Source organism: Loxodonta africana, chromosome 1, assembly GCF_030014295.1.
Source record: "Loxodonta africana isolate mLoxAfr1 chromosome 1, mLoxAfr1.hap2, whole genome shotgun sequence".
NCBI classification, from domain to species: Eukaryota; Metazoa; Chordata; class Mammalia; order Proboscidea; family Elephantidae; genus Loxodonta; species Loxodonta africana.
Genome location: NC_087342.1, coordinates 16,940,773 through 16,956,673, shown reverse-complemented (window position 1 = coordinate 16,956,673; position 15,901 = coordinate 16,940,773). Strand labels below are relative to the sequence as shown.

At 39.1% G+C, this 15,901-nt stretch overlaps 1 protein-coding gene across 2 annotated transcripts in view; it reads left to right on the top strand.

Annotated features, from left to right (window-relative positions):
• Positions 1-15,581, top strand: part of LMLN (leishmanolysin like peptidase) — a 106,255-nt gene extending 90,674 nt beyond the window's left edge. For both annotated transcript variants that reach the window (XM_003412951.4, XM_003412952.4), the window contains 2 exons: positions 7,494-7,704; positions 13,081-15,581. In XM_003412951.4, the coding sequence (XP_003412999.2) occupies positions 7,494-7,704; positions 13,081-13,181 (312 nt within the window). In that variant the 3' untranslated portion in view covers positions 13,182-15,581. The remainder of the gene's footprint in view (positions 1-7,493; positions 7,705-13,080) is intronic.
• Positions 15,582-15,901: the final 320 nt, after the last annotated feature.

Here is a 15,901-nt window from a genome sequence, read left to right as displayed (position 1 = left end):
TATTAAGGTATGGGCATTCTGTAACTTCAGAGCATCCAACTTAATGACTATTCCATACCCTACCAATATATGTTGGGGAGGAAAGTGTGTTCCTGAGAACTGAAAAATAGGAAGAGTTCCTTATCATTTTAGCCACAGAGCTAAATAGACTTCTGTAGCTGGGAACTTGTCTTAGTCTGGGTTCTCTAGAGGAGCAAAACCAGTGAAACATATATGTAAATATAGAGAGAGTTACTTCAAGGAAATGGTTCATGCCACTGTGGGGGCAGGCAAGTTTCACATCCATGGGTCTGATGGCAGGCTGGGAACCCCTCTGGCTCACGGGGTTTTAGGAGCTGGCAAGTCCAAGCTCTGCAGGTCAGGTGGCAGGCTGGAGACTTTTGAAGACTTATGTCCCAAGAACTAGAGGTCAGGTGACAAGAAGAGTGCAGAGTCGAGAGAGAGAGGAAGCTTTGCCAGAACCTCCATGTATATACTGGAGACAGGCCACACCCCCAAGGAAACACCCCTTTCAACTTATTGGCTGCTCACATCAGATCACAAAATGGAAGGTGATTACATTATGGAAGAGCAACTCCCAAACCATGGAGAATCGTAGCCCAGCCAAGTTGACATGTAACATTAACCATCACAGAACTGAACAGTTATTTTAAAAGTTACTTTTAAAATGAACTTTATTGTAACAGCTTTATTGAGATATAATTCACACACCATGCAATTCATATAAAATTTTTAACCTTGTAAATGACAATTAAAAATAAACATTTTCCAGCAGTAATTTAATGACTGTAATCCAGCCACCACTTTGATTGTTAAGTTCCATTAAAGATGTATGATTGATTAAATACATAATTTTGACTTAGTTGTAATCACAATAGTTAATTTTGCTTTAGTGCCTTCATTTAGTACTTTTTATGGGGAGCAAAACACCTTTTCCCAAGTTTTCCTAATCATAATATTTACTCTTCTTCATGACTGTAGAACATTCCATCATTTTAATGTATCATAATTAGGGAAATAACTTTACTATTATATATTAATTTTTACATCTAACTATATAAAAAATGCTTTTACAAGTATACTTACGTATTTTACATTTTTTAACATTTATTTTTGAAACAGATTCCCATAAGTGAGAATATTAGGTTAAAGCAAAGTGGAGAATATTAGGTTAAACTCTAATGGGAGGGTGACATTTTCAGGCTGTTTTAATGTTCTGCCAACCTCCTACCAGCACAGAGGCCTTTTACAAATTTATAATACCATCAGCAAAGACCGAATGTACTTGCTTTCCTTCTGCCTAGTGTTGTCAGCTAATTTTTCTAATTTAATACTAGCCATCATTTACGTGGGAAACTGTGCATGATTTCTAAACTGTTAACATATGGATTAAGTTATTCATGTGCTTATTTTAACAGAAAAGTTGCAAAAATGGTACAAAAATCTATTTTTCTCAGGCTTAATTTTAGGTGTAAGTTACTGACATTCTACCCCTTTTCCCCCAAGTACTTTTTCTTACAGACAGGGACATTTCTCCTACATAACCACAAAGCTACTAGTAAAAAGATCAAGAAATTAACATTGTTGCATCTAGGCCCCAGACCCCATTCAGGTTTTGCCAGTTATCCCAATAATCTCCTTTTCACAATAGGATTCAATCTAATATCAAACGTATTTAGTTGTCACATCTCTGGTCTGCTTCAATCTGGAATAGTTCCTCCGTCTTTTCTTGATTTCCATAACATTTTAAAGATTACAGGCCAGTTCTTTTCTTCAATGTCTCTCGATTTTGGTTTCTCTGATGTTTTCTCATGATTAAATTCAGATAATGCATCTTTGGAAGGTATATCACAGAAGTGATGTTTGTGTTGTTCTGGTGGTACCTTTCAATTTGCTTTATTATGGCTATGTTAGCCTGTTGGTATCTGCCAGGCTTCTCCACTGTCAAGTTATTTTTTTCCTTCTGTAATAAGTACTTTGTGAGGAGGAGCTTTTTAAAATCTCATTTCTTATACTTTGTGTTCACTCATAGATTACATTTTATTCAGTAGATATTACATGATTATCATTACTTATTTTGATGTTCAGGTTGCCCCAGCTTTAGTCAGGGAGAGCCCCATTTACCTGGCTCCTGTGTTTTTGATATGTCCCATCATTCTTTGAACATTTCCTTGCTTTCTGGCCCAAGATATTCTAGGCCCATCTTGTACTTCCTCTGCCCCTGAGAAGCTCCAGTTTCTTTTAGTGGTGTATGGGTCTCTAAGAGTTGGATGTGCTCCTCATTGCCATTGGCGTATAGCTGCTCCCAGGCTGTCTCTGTGGATAAAGCTAGGAAATAGATGTATGTATACAGCGTATTTTTATATATACATTCAGACATGTACATCTATATATATATATTTAAATATATATATGTGCATATGTACACTTGTATATGTATCTCTATGTACACATGCATTCCACATCTTTAAAAACCTGCAGTCCCCATTTTTACTGCTTCAGTAATTATTTGCTTCTTCCCAGATGTATCACTTTCAATTCTTAGCTGATTTTTTTTTTTTTTTTAGTATTTTTCGTCTAATTGATAAAAAGCTTATATTATTCCTTTATAATGTTTCAATTTTAGGCAGTATCTATTGACTTTAGAAGATAAGGATTTTGTTTTTTCATCTGTTCCTCCCACCACATCCTCTTCCTGTTTCTACATCCTCCCCATGGTAATTTTAGATGGATGTGTATTCACTATTTATAGTATTACTACAGCTACGTAAATGCTTAGCCATGTAGTATATAATGATTACTTATCAAATTCTCGCCAACATTTTTTTTCCCTGTGTTTATTCATTATTATCTTGTTTAATCATTTGCTTAGTTTTCTGTGAACTTAACACTAATTTAGTTGAAAATTCTGCTCCCACTGGGGCTTATAGCCTCTAATACAGTCAGATTCTTTAGGAATTCTATTAATTTCATCTTGAGAAAATCTTTTCTGGAAATTTCTGACCTGCCCAAATCTGGACTAGATTCCCTGTACACTTGCAGGAAAACTGTCATCTTGGGATCTCCAGTCGTGATCATCCTGGAGATTTCTTTGCCTTTCTCATGTATTGGATTCTCTATTTTGTTGATCCTGTGCCATTTTCTTTCTTGGTTTCTTTTTTCATTTTAGTGGAACATGCTTCTAGTGGCTTTTGAGAAAGAGTATATAGGAGTAAAAAAAATTGAGACCTCCCATGTCTGAAAGCATCACTACAAAAAAACTCTTATACTTGATGATAGTTTGGCTGGGTATAATTTTCTTGTTGAAAATTGTTTTCCATAAGAATTCTGAAGGCATTTTTCCCTTATATTCCGGTGTGATTTTTATTTTTCATGGTTTTTATGTAATTTTTTTTTTTTATTTCCCTCTCTGGAAGCTAGTAAATTCTTTTTCTGTCTTCTCTCCACCTTTCAGTATTCTGAAATTTAATGAGTTGGATCTATTTTTGGTGATCTCTAGCAGCCTTCTTATATTGAAGAGCTGACCGAAAGCGAGTTGGAAGCTCTGAGCATGTACGTAAGTCCTATTGACTGTAATCTTCACTGTAGGACTGTTTCCTTGTAAAACCTTTGATACCTGTATCATTAGGTTTTTCTTTTCTTGAGCTGGTCACATTCCTCAGAGGAGACTTCTAATATCCTACCTTGAGCTTGTATGCATAGTTGTCAGTGTTCTAGGAACTGAGTGGGTTTTGAGTGCCAAAGGGTCTTAATATTTAATATGTAAACTTTTATTTAAAGTCCTTTTTTCAAAATGCCATCTCAACCTTCACTTTACTTGGTGTCCCCCAGAACAGAAATTATCTGCAAAAAATAAATTTCCAGTGATCTGGGTTAGGAATTAACAGTGGCCCAGCTCCTTGTGGAGATAGAGGGCAATCTGGGGGTCTGTTTCTTAAGTAGAAGTTAATGTAATCCTTCTACTTACAGCTTTTATTTCCTGTTTACTGGTACCAGCAATTCCTGAGTCTTCCTTGTGTTCTTCAGTGCAAATCAAGTTGTGTCTTGGCATTCCTTACTGCTGGATTTTGACTCAGCTTTCTTGGGTATATTAAGCCTGCTATAGCTTATACATTTACTCATCTGTCCACACTTAATTCCCAGTAGGAGTACTTAAACTTCATTAAGGAAGGCTTTCTTTTGTTGTATCAGTACACCCAGATGATTCTTATCTATCTCTATCTCTAAGCCATGGACATTGTTTCCCAGCCTGTAATCTGCCTCACTGTGATCCAAATCCTGTGCACATCTTTAGGACATAAGTGCTGTTTCTTCCATTAAACTTGCCTGTTTGCGCTCTTTTTCCTCTTGTTGGTACCTTTTATTGACTCTAAATCATAAAACAGTCTAACACCGTTAATTTTTTTTTTTTTTGGTGGGGGGGATATATTTATATCCCACCCCTCTGTCCTCAACTAAACATGCTAAAGGGCAGGCATTGTGTCATGGACTTCTTTGGTATCGTTTTCAGCAGTAAGAACAGTGCTCAATCAATTCTTACTTAAAAGAATGGTGTCTTAGTCATCTAGTGCTGCCATAACAGAAATACCATAAGTGGATGGCTTTAACAAAGAGAAATTTATTCTCTCACAGTCTAGTAGGTTACAAGTCCAGATTCGGGCTGTCAGCTCCAGGGGAAGGCCTTCTTTCTCCGTCGACTCTGGAGGAAGGTCCTTGTTCTCAGTCTTCTCAAGGTCAAGGAGCTTCTCAGGCTCAGGGACCCCGTGTCCAAAGGATGCTCTCTGCTGCTGGTGCTGCTTTCTTGGTGTATGAGGTCCCCAACTCTCTGCTTGCTTCCCTTTCCTTTTATCTGTTGAGAGGTAAAAGGTGGTACAGGCCACACCACAGGGAAACTCCCTTTACCTTGTATCAGGGAGGTGACCTGAGTAAGGGCAGTGTTACAAGTTTCACCCTAATTCTCTCAACGTAAAATTACAGTCACAAAGTGGAGGACAACCACACATGGCCTAACCAAGTTGATACATGCCTTTTGGGGGGGACATAATTCAATCCATGACAGATGGTTACATTGCACTGTAGTTATGGTAATACTTTACAGATGTGGATCATTGATTGTGGAATTCTATGAGGTCATACTTTGTTGTAGGTTTTCTTGCTAGCTATTATAACTTAAATTTCCAGATGAGTGTTATATTTCAACTTAACTGATGATAGTTATTTCAAAAATGACTATTCAAAGATACTTTTAGATCTCTTCTCTTGAAATTTCCATTAGAAATAGTTAAATAGCCATCTAAGAAAATCAGTCTTAGTATTTTGCATCATACTTACATTAACCTGTGTTAACCAGTGTCTTAGTTTTTGGTACTGCTGTGACAGAAATACCACAAATGAGTGGCTTTAATGAACAGAAATTTATTTTCTTACAGCTTAGGAGACCAGAAGTCCTAATTCAGGGTGCAGCTCTAAGGGAAGTACTCTCTCTTCTGTGCCTGTCTCTCTGTCTCGTTTCTGAGGGAAGGTCCTTTTCTCTCTTCAGCTTCTGTTCTTTGGTTCTGTGGCTGTCTTCACGTGGCATGCCATCTGTCTTCCTCCACCTGTGCTTGCTGTCTCTTCTGTGCCTAACGTGCAACAGCTTAACAACCAGTTTGCAATCAGTTGAGTCATCTATCTTTACTAGACTTCGTTCTGGGCAACTTTAGACTATTTCCAAAAATTAAATCTACTTAGAAAGGCTAAAAGCGTGCCCCCATCAAACATATTCACAAGCATGCACTGGTTTTTGTTTTTGTTTTGTTTTTTAACGGTGCTTTAAGTGAAAGTTTACAAATCAAGTCAGTCTCTCATACAAAAATTTATATACACCTTGCTGTATACCCCTAGTTGCTCCCCCCTAATGAGGCAGCACACTCCTTTTCTCCAGCCTATATTCCTGTGTCCATTCAGCCAGCTTCTGTCCCCCTTGGCCTTCTCATCTCCCCTCCAGACAGGAGCTAGCATGCACTGGTTTTGAAGGTAGTACCAAGAGAGAAGTTCCAGAAATACTTAAAGTGAACGGAGCGTAATTGAAATTAGTTTGAAGTCTTTGTAGAAAACACCTTTGAAGAAGACCTCATGTTGTGGATTGAATTGTGTCTCCCAAAAATGTGGGTCAACTTGGCTAGGCCATGATTCCCTATGTGCGATTGTCCACCATTTTGTTTCCTAATGTGATTTTCCTTTGTGTTGTGAATTCTGCCTCTGTGATGTTAATGAGGCAGGATTGGAGGCAGTTATGTTAGTGAGGCAGAACTCAGTCTACAAGATTAGGTTGTATCTTGAGTCAATGTCTTTTGAGATATAAAAGAGAGAAGTGAGCAGAGAGACATGGGGACCTCATGCCACCAAGAAATAAGAGCCAGGAGAATAGTCAGTCCTTTGGACCCAGGGTCCCTGTGCAGGGAAGTTCCTCGACCAGGGATGATTGATGACAAGGATGTTCCCCCAGAGGCGACAGAGAGAAAGCCTTCCTCTGGGGTTTGCACCCTGAATTTGGGCTTCTAGCCTCCTAGATGGTGAGAGAATAAATTTCCCTTTGTTAAAGCCATCCACTTGTGATATTTCTGCTGTAGCAGCACTGGATGGCTAAGACACCCAGGCATTTTTATGTGTTTTAAAAGTTATCTTTAAAGTGTTAGTTTTTAAAAATCGAATTCATCAATTATACCTTGCACATGAAATATGAGCTCTGCCTTCAAAGATGTTACCAGTTTGGTTAAAATCACTGTGACTGCTATCTCTGAGCAAAGGATCTGAGGTAGAAAGAGCGGGAAACTTTAATTATGTACATTCCTATGCTGTATGCCTTTTTTGTTACACTGAGCCAATATTATTTTTATAATTTAAAAGAACTAATAACATTTTGACTTAAAAAAGTGACTTGTGGAGGGAGTCACATGATTGATGCCCTTTGACTTAGATTTAAGCTGGAGTACATGAAGCTGCTGGAATGTACAGAAATGGTATTCTTGATAACTTGGCTTTGGGGGTCTGTAATTGTATATAAGGCTATGTGCTGCTTGTATTTTTCAGGAAAAGTGTTTATAGCTTTCATCAGACTCTTAAAAAGCCACTAGACTCAAAATTTAAAAACTGTTACCACAGAGTGAAATTCTTTTAGAGCCTGAATGACCTCACTCCCTTTATGTGAGGTTAAAGATACGCCCACAGCACAAATAGTGCTTTATAGGCAATGGTTTTAGTAAATTCTGACCCTGGTGGCGTAGTAGCTAAGAGCTACGGCTGCTAACCAAAAAGGTCGGCAGTTCAAATCCAGCAGGCACTCCTTGGAAACCCTATGGGGCAGTTCTACTCTGTCCTATAGGGTCAGCGGCAATTGATTTAGTTAGTTTTTTGGTTTTTTTTTTTTATGTCTGTTCTGGCAATTGAAGGTGAAATCTCTCTTTGTAGACTCACTGACCTGATTTTTTTTTTTTTTTTTCCCCTGTGTGAAGGTTTCTTGTTCTCCTCAAGGTCTAAAGGTTTGGGTCCAAAATACTTCCTATTTGTGTAGTCGGGCCGGGCAGGTCCTCCCTGTCAGTATTCAGATGAATGGCTGGATTCATGGGGGAAATCTGCTCTGCCCATCGTGTTGGGACTTCTGTGAGCTCTGTCCTCCAGAAACAGATCCTCCAGTTTCTAACCTGACCCGAGCTCTACCACTGGGTGAGTAGTCTCTGTAGTTGGAGTAAACAGGGAAAAAGCACAATGTTGAAAATTATTTTCAAGGGGGCTCTAAAACACGTTGAGCTTCTTCTAGTTGCAGTTTTATGCAAAAGTTCTTCCTGCCCACTAATATTAGAAACTTGAGGTAGATGAACCTTTCTGTGTGAAGAACCCCTGACTCACACAAAAAATGTATTGAAGGTCATCTCTTCATGTTCAAATCAAGAGTAGAAAAAACAAAATTCTGCTCATTAAATACAAAAAGCAATTAAATATATTTTAGTCTTGTTATAACCAGGTGAAAAGAGAGGGAAAGATACTCGAAGGGATTGACGTACCACAAAAAAGAGAAAGGCGCAAGGAGACACAAATACACTCACACAAAGTGAGATGGAAAGATAGAAGTGGCAAAGAGAAGGTGGTTTTCATTGAGAGATCTTACACTCATTCTGTGAGACTCCAGAGGGTAGCATTGGAATCAAGAGTTTGTACTTGTAGGAAGAAAGATTCCAGCTCAATCCTTTAGAACCAGGAGGGGAAAGGAAAGACTGACTTGAGAAGAAGGCATTTCCCCATTACTGAAGACGTACAGAGTGTGGCTGATGACCCATTGCTAGGAGTTACAAAAGTAGAAATCATAAACTCTCAACTAAGGCTTTGGTTTAAATGACCTTATGGCAATATGACGTATTAGAATATTAATAATAAAAATCTTATACGATGTTTTATTTTCTCCATTGAAGTATTCTTTCAATGGAAATATGTAACCCTTTGCGTGTTTCATAATCTGGTTGAAAATAGAGAGCTACAATCAGTTTACAAGTCCAAGTTTCTCCACCTCTTAAGACTCTGATTTTATTTCCTTTCTTTCCCAAATTGTGGCATCTTTATCTAGACAGAAGCTGTAATTGGAGGGTGAGTTTAGGAAGATTTGTACTTGGGTCGGAGGCCTCCAAGACCACCCGCAGGTTTGATAATTCTCTAGAAGGACTTATAAGACTCAGCATATAATGGTTCTTACAGCTAACATTTATTACAGCAAAAGGACAGGAAACCAGAGCAGCCAAGGAGAAAGGTAAGTGGGCTAAGTGTGGAGGAAACCAGCTCGCAGACACCGGCCGGGGCCAGCCCCGTAAGCAGGACCTCGTAAGGACAGCGGTTTCAGCCCTGCTTCGTTAACTCTTTTCTGCACAGCACTCCAGTGAATCCGTGGAGTTTTCTGCTCTCGCGACAGTGATGGCATATGAATTGAAGGTCCTTTTAATGTGGCATACAACACGTGTTTCAGTACATGAATGGCGTTAAATGTGCTCAGTTAACTTTTACTTAGTGTCAAGCTAATGGGATGACAATTTGTTGTTGTTGTGGCTAGAATTAAAGGGTAGTTCTGATTGAGCTGCTATTTCAGACCTAACCCTAGAGTTAATTACAGGAAACTGTTAACATTTTATCATCCAAGAGATCAGCAGGCATCTGGGCCAGTAGCAGTTAGAGTTAAGAGTGAAGGAGAGCTACCTCCAGCTGGGGTGGGGGTAGGGATCTTAGGAGAGTATGCATAGAAGAATGTGTATAATCAGAAAGCCAGATGGGGTTGAGGGGCCATGAGATGATGAAGTTCCTGTCCTTCAAGTATAACAAAGACAAGTGAATCTGTTGAACAGATGTGTGTTGGGGGTGGGGGGGCGGTGGGAGTAGAGATTGCAAACCACCCCTTCCAAGTCCATCAGCTGGTGCCTTCCATGTCCATCAACTGGTGCCTTCCATTCTTCTTCTTACCCTGCCCCTTCCTTATCAGACAGTTTGTTATTTATATCATTTACCCATTAAACCCATTGCCATGAAGTCAATTCTGACTCATAGCGACCCTATAGGACAGAGTAGAACTGCCCCATGGGGTTTCCAGGGAGCGCCGGGTGGATTTGAACAGCTGACCTTTTGGTTAGCAGCTGTAGCTCTTAACCACTACAGCACCAGGGTTTCCATTTATATTGTTTAGGATCAGTTTATTATTCTGAGTCTGTGATACCATGAAGTGATAGCTTTTCCCATGAACTTACCAGCTCTGTAAGGACACATGCTCAAAAGAGCATTGTAAGCTCCAAACAGCGGACACAATTGTGAAAAATGTGTAACACTACAAGGAGACCTACCTTTTAGTCTCGTTTTTTAAAACTTCATAAACATCACTGTTGCAATCATAAAATACCTTACTTCCCATTTTGTTAGCGTGCATGAATAAATCACACACTGAACCTTTACTATATATAAATTATGTGCCAGAGGCGAGGCCAAATTACACAGACTATTAAAGTGAATAGTTTGTTTCTTTTTTTTTTTTATTAACTTTTATTAAGCTTCAAGTGAACGTTTAGTTTGTTTCTTTTTTAGTACACTGTTTATGACCCACCAAACTGGTAAAAATAATATTTGGTACTTTAAATAATTAGAACTACTCTACAATGAAGCTATTAATCCAATGATCATCTCTAATCTGTCTAATGAATTAAAGTATATTTGGAGTATTGAAGTGTACCTTAAAAGCACTAAGGTTGCTATGGGTCTGAATCAACTTGATGGCAACAGGTTTGGGTTGTTTTTGGTTTTTAAAAGCGTTAAAACTGCCAGTATTCTGGAAGAAGTGTGAAAAGATATTCCTGTCCCCCAACTTTTCTGCATTATTTCCCCACAAGTGGTTAGTCCGCATAGCCTCTTCTAACATTGGCAGCTTCTTTTAGGATGTGCAACTCCCATCTTTTCTCCTCCTTTTCTCTGTTCATCACTTCTGAGTGTTTGAGTGTGGTTAGATAGTTGTTTTATATTGCCTAAAACATTTTGCATTAGTGAATATGATAGACTTATTCCTAGATTCTTCCTGGTTTCTGCAAATTCTGGGAGTTATTTTTACTTCTGTTTATTGAGTACTAGACACTTGGTCAAGTGCTTTACATATGTCATTGCATTTAATCAGCACAAAACCTAATGAGGTAGGAACTATTATCATAATTTTACGTGTGAGAAGACTAAGGTGTAGAGCGGTTAAGTAACGTATCCTCAGTCATGGCTGATAAATAATTCTGTTCAGATCCAAACCCAGGTGTGATTAACTCCAGTTCATTTGAAACACCCATGCTGAATTCTTTTTTCTTTTTGAACAGTACTTTCACAGAAGGTACAATGTTTTTTGAAGGATAAAAGGTGTTCTAGAGCTGCCATTAATGTTTTAATAGTTTGTGAACTGTTAGTACCAAGAGTGAATAAACAGAGCTAGTTTTCTTCCTGTTTCCTTTGAGCCAAATTAAGAGCTAGGTGCTAAAGGGATATGCCTCTGTATTAGTGACTCTAGGTCCATTCCTTGCTCCAGCCAGCTCAACTCACTGTACCTAGTGTTCTGGGTCAGAACTTGTCCAGTAGAACCTGGCAATGTTCCGTAATCTGCATTGTCTAATACGGTAGTAATTAGCAACAATCAATAACTGAACATGTGTAATACGGCTAGCGCAACTGGGGAACTAAATTTGGAATTTTATTTAATTTTGATTCATTTTAATTCAAATAGCCAAGCATAGCTAGTGGTCACCATGTTGAACAGCCCAGCTCTAGGCCAGAGGTTCTCAAACTTTAGTGTGCGGTAGCATCATGTTAAAGCACAGACTGCTGGGCTGCACCCCTAGAGTTTCTGACTCAGAAGGTCTGAGTGGGAGCCTGAGAATTCGTGTTTTAAATAAGTTCCCAGGTGAGTGCTGATGCTGTTGGTTCACCGCCCATACTTTGAAAAGCACTGTTCTAGGCTACGTAGGCATTTTCCAGGATTTAACAAATGCTAGCTGATCCCATTGGAGAGTTCCTCGTGGGTTACCTGGATTGCAGGCAGTGAAATAATTTTTTTAAATACTCCTTCCACACTGCGTAGTGTTCAGAACAGCCTCCATTGCCTTGACATTGTCATTTTACTCATTCTGTAGCTGAAGACCACCCCTGTTTTTCTTACTTTTAAGCTACTCATAAGTGGAACTTGGTTGGTTCTCTAGAGGCCCATCTTTATTGTTCAAAACATTAAAAAGGACAACTCATCCTTAAAGTGAAGTTGGCCCAGCCTCCTGACTGTTATAAAAACGTTTTCCATTATGAGAATTCTTTCGGAAAACAGACAGCCACGAGAGCAGCTATCATTAAAAAATACTCCTAGTATCCACAGCTATTTTGGAATCAAGTCTTGGGTGATTAATATGGATAGATGGATTGTTGTTAGCTGCCGTTGACTCCAAATCATGGCGGCCTTATGTACAACAAAATGAAACGTTGCCCAGTCCTGCATCATCCTCCCAGTTGCCAGCATGTTCCAGTTCATCAGTATGGCTATTATGCCAATCCATCACACTGAGGGTCTCCCTGGCCCTTACTGGCCTTCTGCTTTACTGAACATGACGTTCTTTTCTAATGATTGATCTCTCCTGATGACATGTCCAAAGCAAGCTAGTCGGACAGTGTTCTGTTGTGATCCATATGGTTTTCAGAAGTAGGTTGCCAGGCCTTTCCTCCTAGTCTTTCTCAGTCTGGAAGCTCTGCTGAAACCAAGTTTCAGGTGCCCAGGTGACCCTACTGGTATTTGAAATACCGGTAGCATAGCTTTCAGCATCATAGCAGCACACAAGCCAGCATAGTACCACAAACTGATAGATGGGTGGTGGGATAGATGGATAGATTTGCAGAAATAGAGGGCTGTATGCCCTGGTTTGCCTGGGATAGTCTGTGTGTCTGTTGTCTTGGTGTAGTTATTAATAGCACTCTCTTTTATTCTCAGAATGCCCTGGTTTAGGGTGATAAACTATATGGCCACTTTATCTAGAAGGGACAAGAAAGAGTAGAAGAAGAGAGTCCTGTCAAGATTTCTATTTACTCTTCTATGTGACATCTTTAACTTTTAGTCTTTAGTCCTTTTCTCAGGTGCCTTTTTTTAACCTTGATATGGTAGATACAAATTTTGTTTCTTCTTCCATTAATATTTTATATCTGTAAATATTTTTTAAAAACATATTGTGTATCTGGGTTTCAGAAAGTTGGTCTTGATTCTGCTTTCCAAGGTGGTCCTTGTTCACCTTTTAATAATCACCTGTACTCATCTCTCAATATTTAGTTGCTATGATGTATTGAAAACCCTGGTGGCGCAGTGCTTAAGAGCTACATCTGCTAACCAAAAGGTCGGCAGTTTGAATCCACCAGGCGCTCCTTGGAAACCATATGGGGCAGTTCTCCTCTGTCCAATACAGTCACTACGTGTTGGAATCAACTTGACGGCAACGGGTTTGGTTTTTTTTTTTTTTAATAATCTACTCCAAAACTGTCTACAGAATGTCAATTTCTTGTTTTCAACCCTAGATCTCTGTTCCCGTTCCTCCAGCCTGGTGGTCACCCTCTGGCTCCTGCTAGTCAATCTGTTCCCTCTGCTGGCTGGATTTCTTTTGTGTGTGTGGCACTAGGAATGGAGAAGTGAACTCCCAAGACATTCCTTTGTGTCGTGTTTCTCTGAAAAAAGCACAAAATCTAGGCGGGTACCAGCCCATGCAGATGGCAGAAGTAGCGTTCCTGACCTTGTCTTGGAAGTGCTGACTACGTCAGACCTTGAAGCAGAGCTTCACAGCTGTCACTCCTCATCAACAGCCCAACAGCCTCAGAGCGTGGAGAAGTAGAAGAAATTCCAAGTCACCCAGTCTTTTTATTTTTCAAGACACATAATCTTCTTGAAGTTTTCCTTTGAAAATGGGATAATTAGTGGAATTTTCAGACTGATACATACCTCAGCATTTTCATTAACCTAAAGTGATAGAGAAGTTCATTGTCAATACTGATAACCCTAAACAACAGCTAATTATCGCAACATTACACGTTGTGGATCCTGCCCTCAAAACTACCAGTCATCCTTTGATTTACAGAAAATAATTGAATTGAGATTTTTAGTCACTGTCATGCCTTTTGGAGCCCTGGTGGCGCAGTTGTTAAGAGCTTGGCTGCAAACTGAGATGTCGGCAGTTCAAATCCACCAGCCACTCCTTGGGAACCCTGTGGGGCAGTTCTACTCTTTCCTATAGGGTTGCTATGAGTTGGAATTGACTGGAAAGCAATGGATTTGGTTTGGTGTTTTTCGTATGATGCCTTGTTGTTCCAGAGTTTTTTTCAGTTGTTTTTGCTAACTGTTACGATTTAACCATCCATGCCCTTTTCAAACCAGCTGTGTAGTAGTTTTACTACTAAACCATCGGAGGTGTCTTGATAGTCCTCTTCCAGCTGTATCTGTATTCACTGGTCTTCAGAGCTCAGCTTCCAACTGTATTCTCCGTTAGTTTAATAATGACCTGAAAAAATGTGGAAGCAGAGCGAAAAAAGTCTGTCCTGTAAAAACACTGATGACATGTAAACCGAAGAAACATCATTGTATTTTTTTCAGGTAATAGTTATGGTAACTGTAACCCAACAGAAACAAAACTCCTCTTTTTTGACCAATGACGATATAAGAGAAATTCCAGTACAGACAGGTATGCATTTATTTTCAGGCTGGCCAAGATATTGTTACAGAAGAATTTCTAATATGATCTGAAATTTTTTTTTTATGGAAAAGAGGGAGACTGTAAGTCAAAACTAGATGGTCTGGAATGTTTACTAATAGCAAAGTATAAGTTTGGTGTAGTTCCTATCCAGCAGGATCCACTTTACGGCGTAAAGTATGGCTCAGTCTATGGAAGTTGTAAATTGCCTTTGCTTTAAATGTCCTTCACCTCCTGTATTCACACTCCTCATTTTGCCTTATAGATTCTGCTCTCCAGAAGCAAGTTTGCTCTGGTGCCAGAGGTTACCAATTCTACCTAGTAATTCCAACTTCAAAGTCTTCAATGATGGTTGATGCCCGATTTTTCTGTCTAATGTTAATTAAGTCCTGAGGCATTTTAAACAGAACCTTCAGACAAGCATCCATCCATTTATTCGTTCTTTCTTTCATTGGTTGGCCCTTTAATCAGCATACAATTACGGAGCACTTCACTGAAGAAATTGTGCTAAAGGAGTAAGAGACATAATTCCTAAGGAGTATTTCCAATGGACTATTTGGCATGAGAGCCAAACAGCAACCCCAGCGTAAAGGGAAGTCACTTTTTTTAATACATAAACTTAAAAAGGCACATTTGCATGCAGTTTTAAGTTGGAGGTACTTGTCATTGTGGAAAGCTGGGGGTCTCTAACATAGCCACCTTCAGCAAAAGAGAAGTTAATTGTAATGGCGTGCATACCAGTGCTTGGTTTTCTGCCCATGGCATGCATGCGTTAAATTGTGCAAGGTCAGAAAAAAGCATAGCGTATACTTTTAAAGAAACGTACAATAATATAAACTTAAATGCATATCGTGATTATGAATCATTCTTCTAAGTTATATAAAGAATATCACCAAAAATGCTATGGATTAGAAATATATTTGAGATTCACAGTGAAAGATTCGATTATCTTTTGACTGTTGTACAGTAATGCCACTTAGGTAGTATTGTTTCCAAGCATGGTGCTTTTTCTACTTGAAAGATATTTTTTTGCTTTTATTTTTTATTGATATAATTATATTTGCACAAATGACTTTCTGGAGAAAAGAATTATAGATGACATTTTTTCTATATGTATTTATTAAGCTTGGAATCTGGTAGTCCAGTGTTTTCTTTGCACAAAGATGAAGCTTGACGAAGTTTATCAAGAAATCTTGAGTTCCTGACGGTGTCTAGCTGCGTTAGTGTCTTCCTTCCTTTTTAGTAAGGCTTAAAAAGTTGCACATCGCTGATTTTCCATTGTGAACTCAGTGAAGACTTAGAAGGCCACCCAACCTGTAAGAAGTTTTAAAGATGCAAGTTTTGGTCACTTAGAATATGACAGTGAAGCAAAGATGAAGGATGTCTTTTAAAACCTTGAGATTTCAAGGCTAGAATTCAGCTGTAAACTGAAGAATTTGAAATGGCCTAAGTATTGTTATCCTGTGATGGGCAGTGCCCTTCGTGTTCGTGAAGACAAAACCAGGTCACCGTGAAAGAGACTGAATAGGCGCAGGTGTGGGGGAAGCAAGGGCCAGGGAAGAGGAGTGGAGAGCAACTGAGTTAGGAACAGTAGACTGGAGTCTCTTTGGGACGCAAAAAGGGTCATGTGCTTAAAAAAAGATGACTACCTCGGTTTT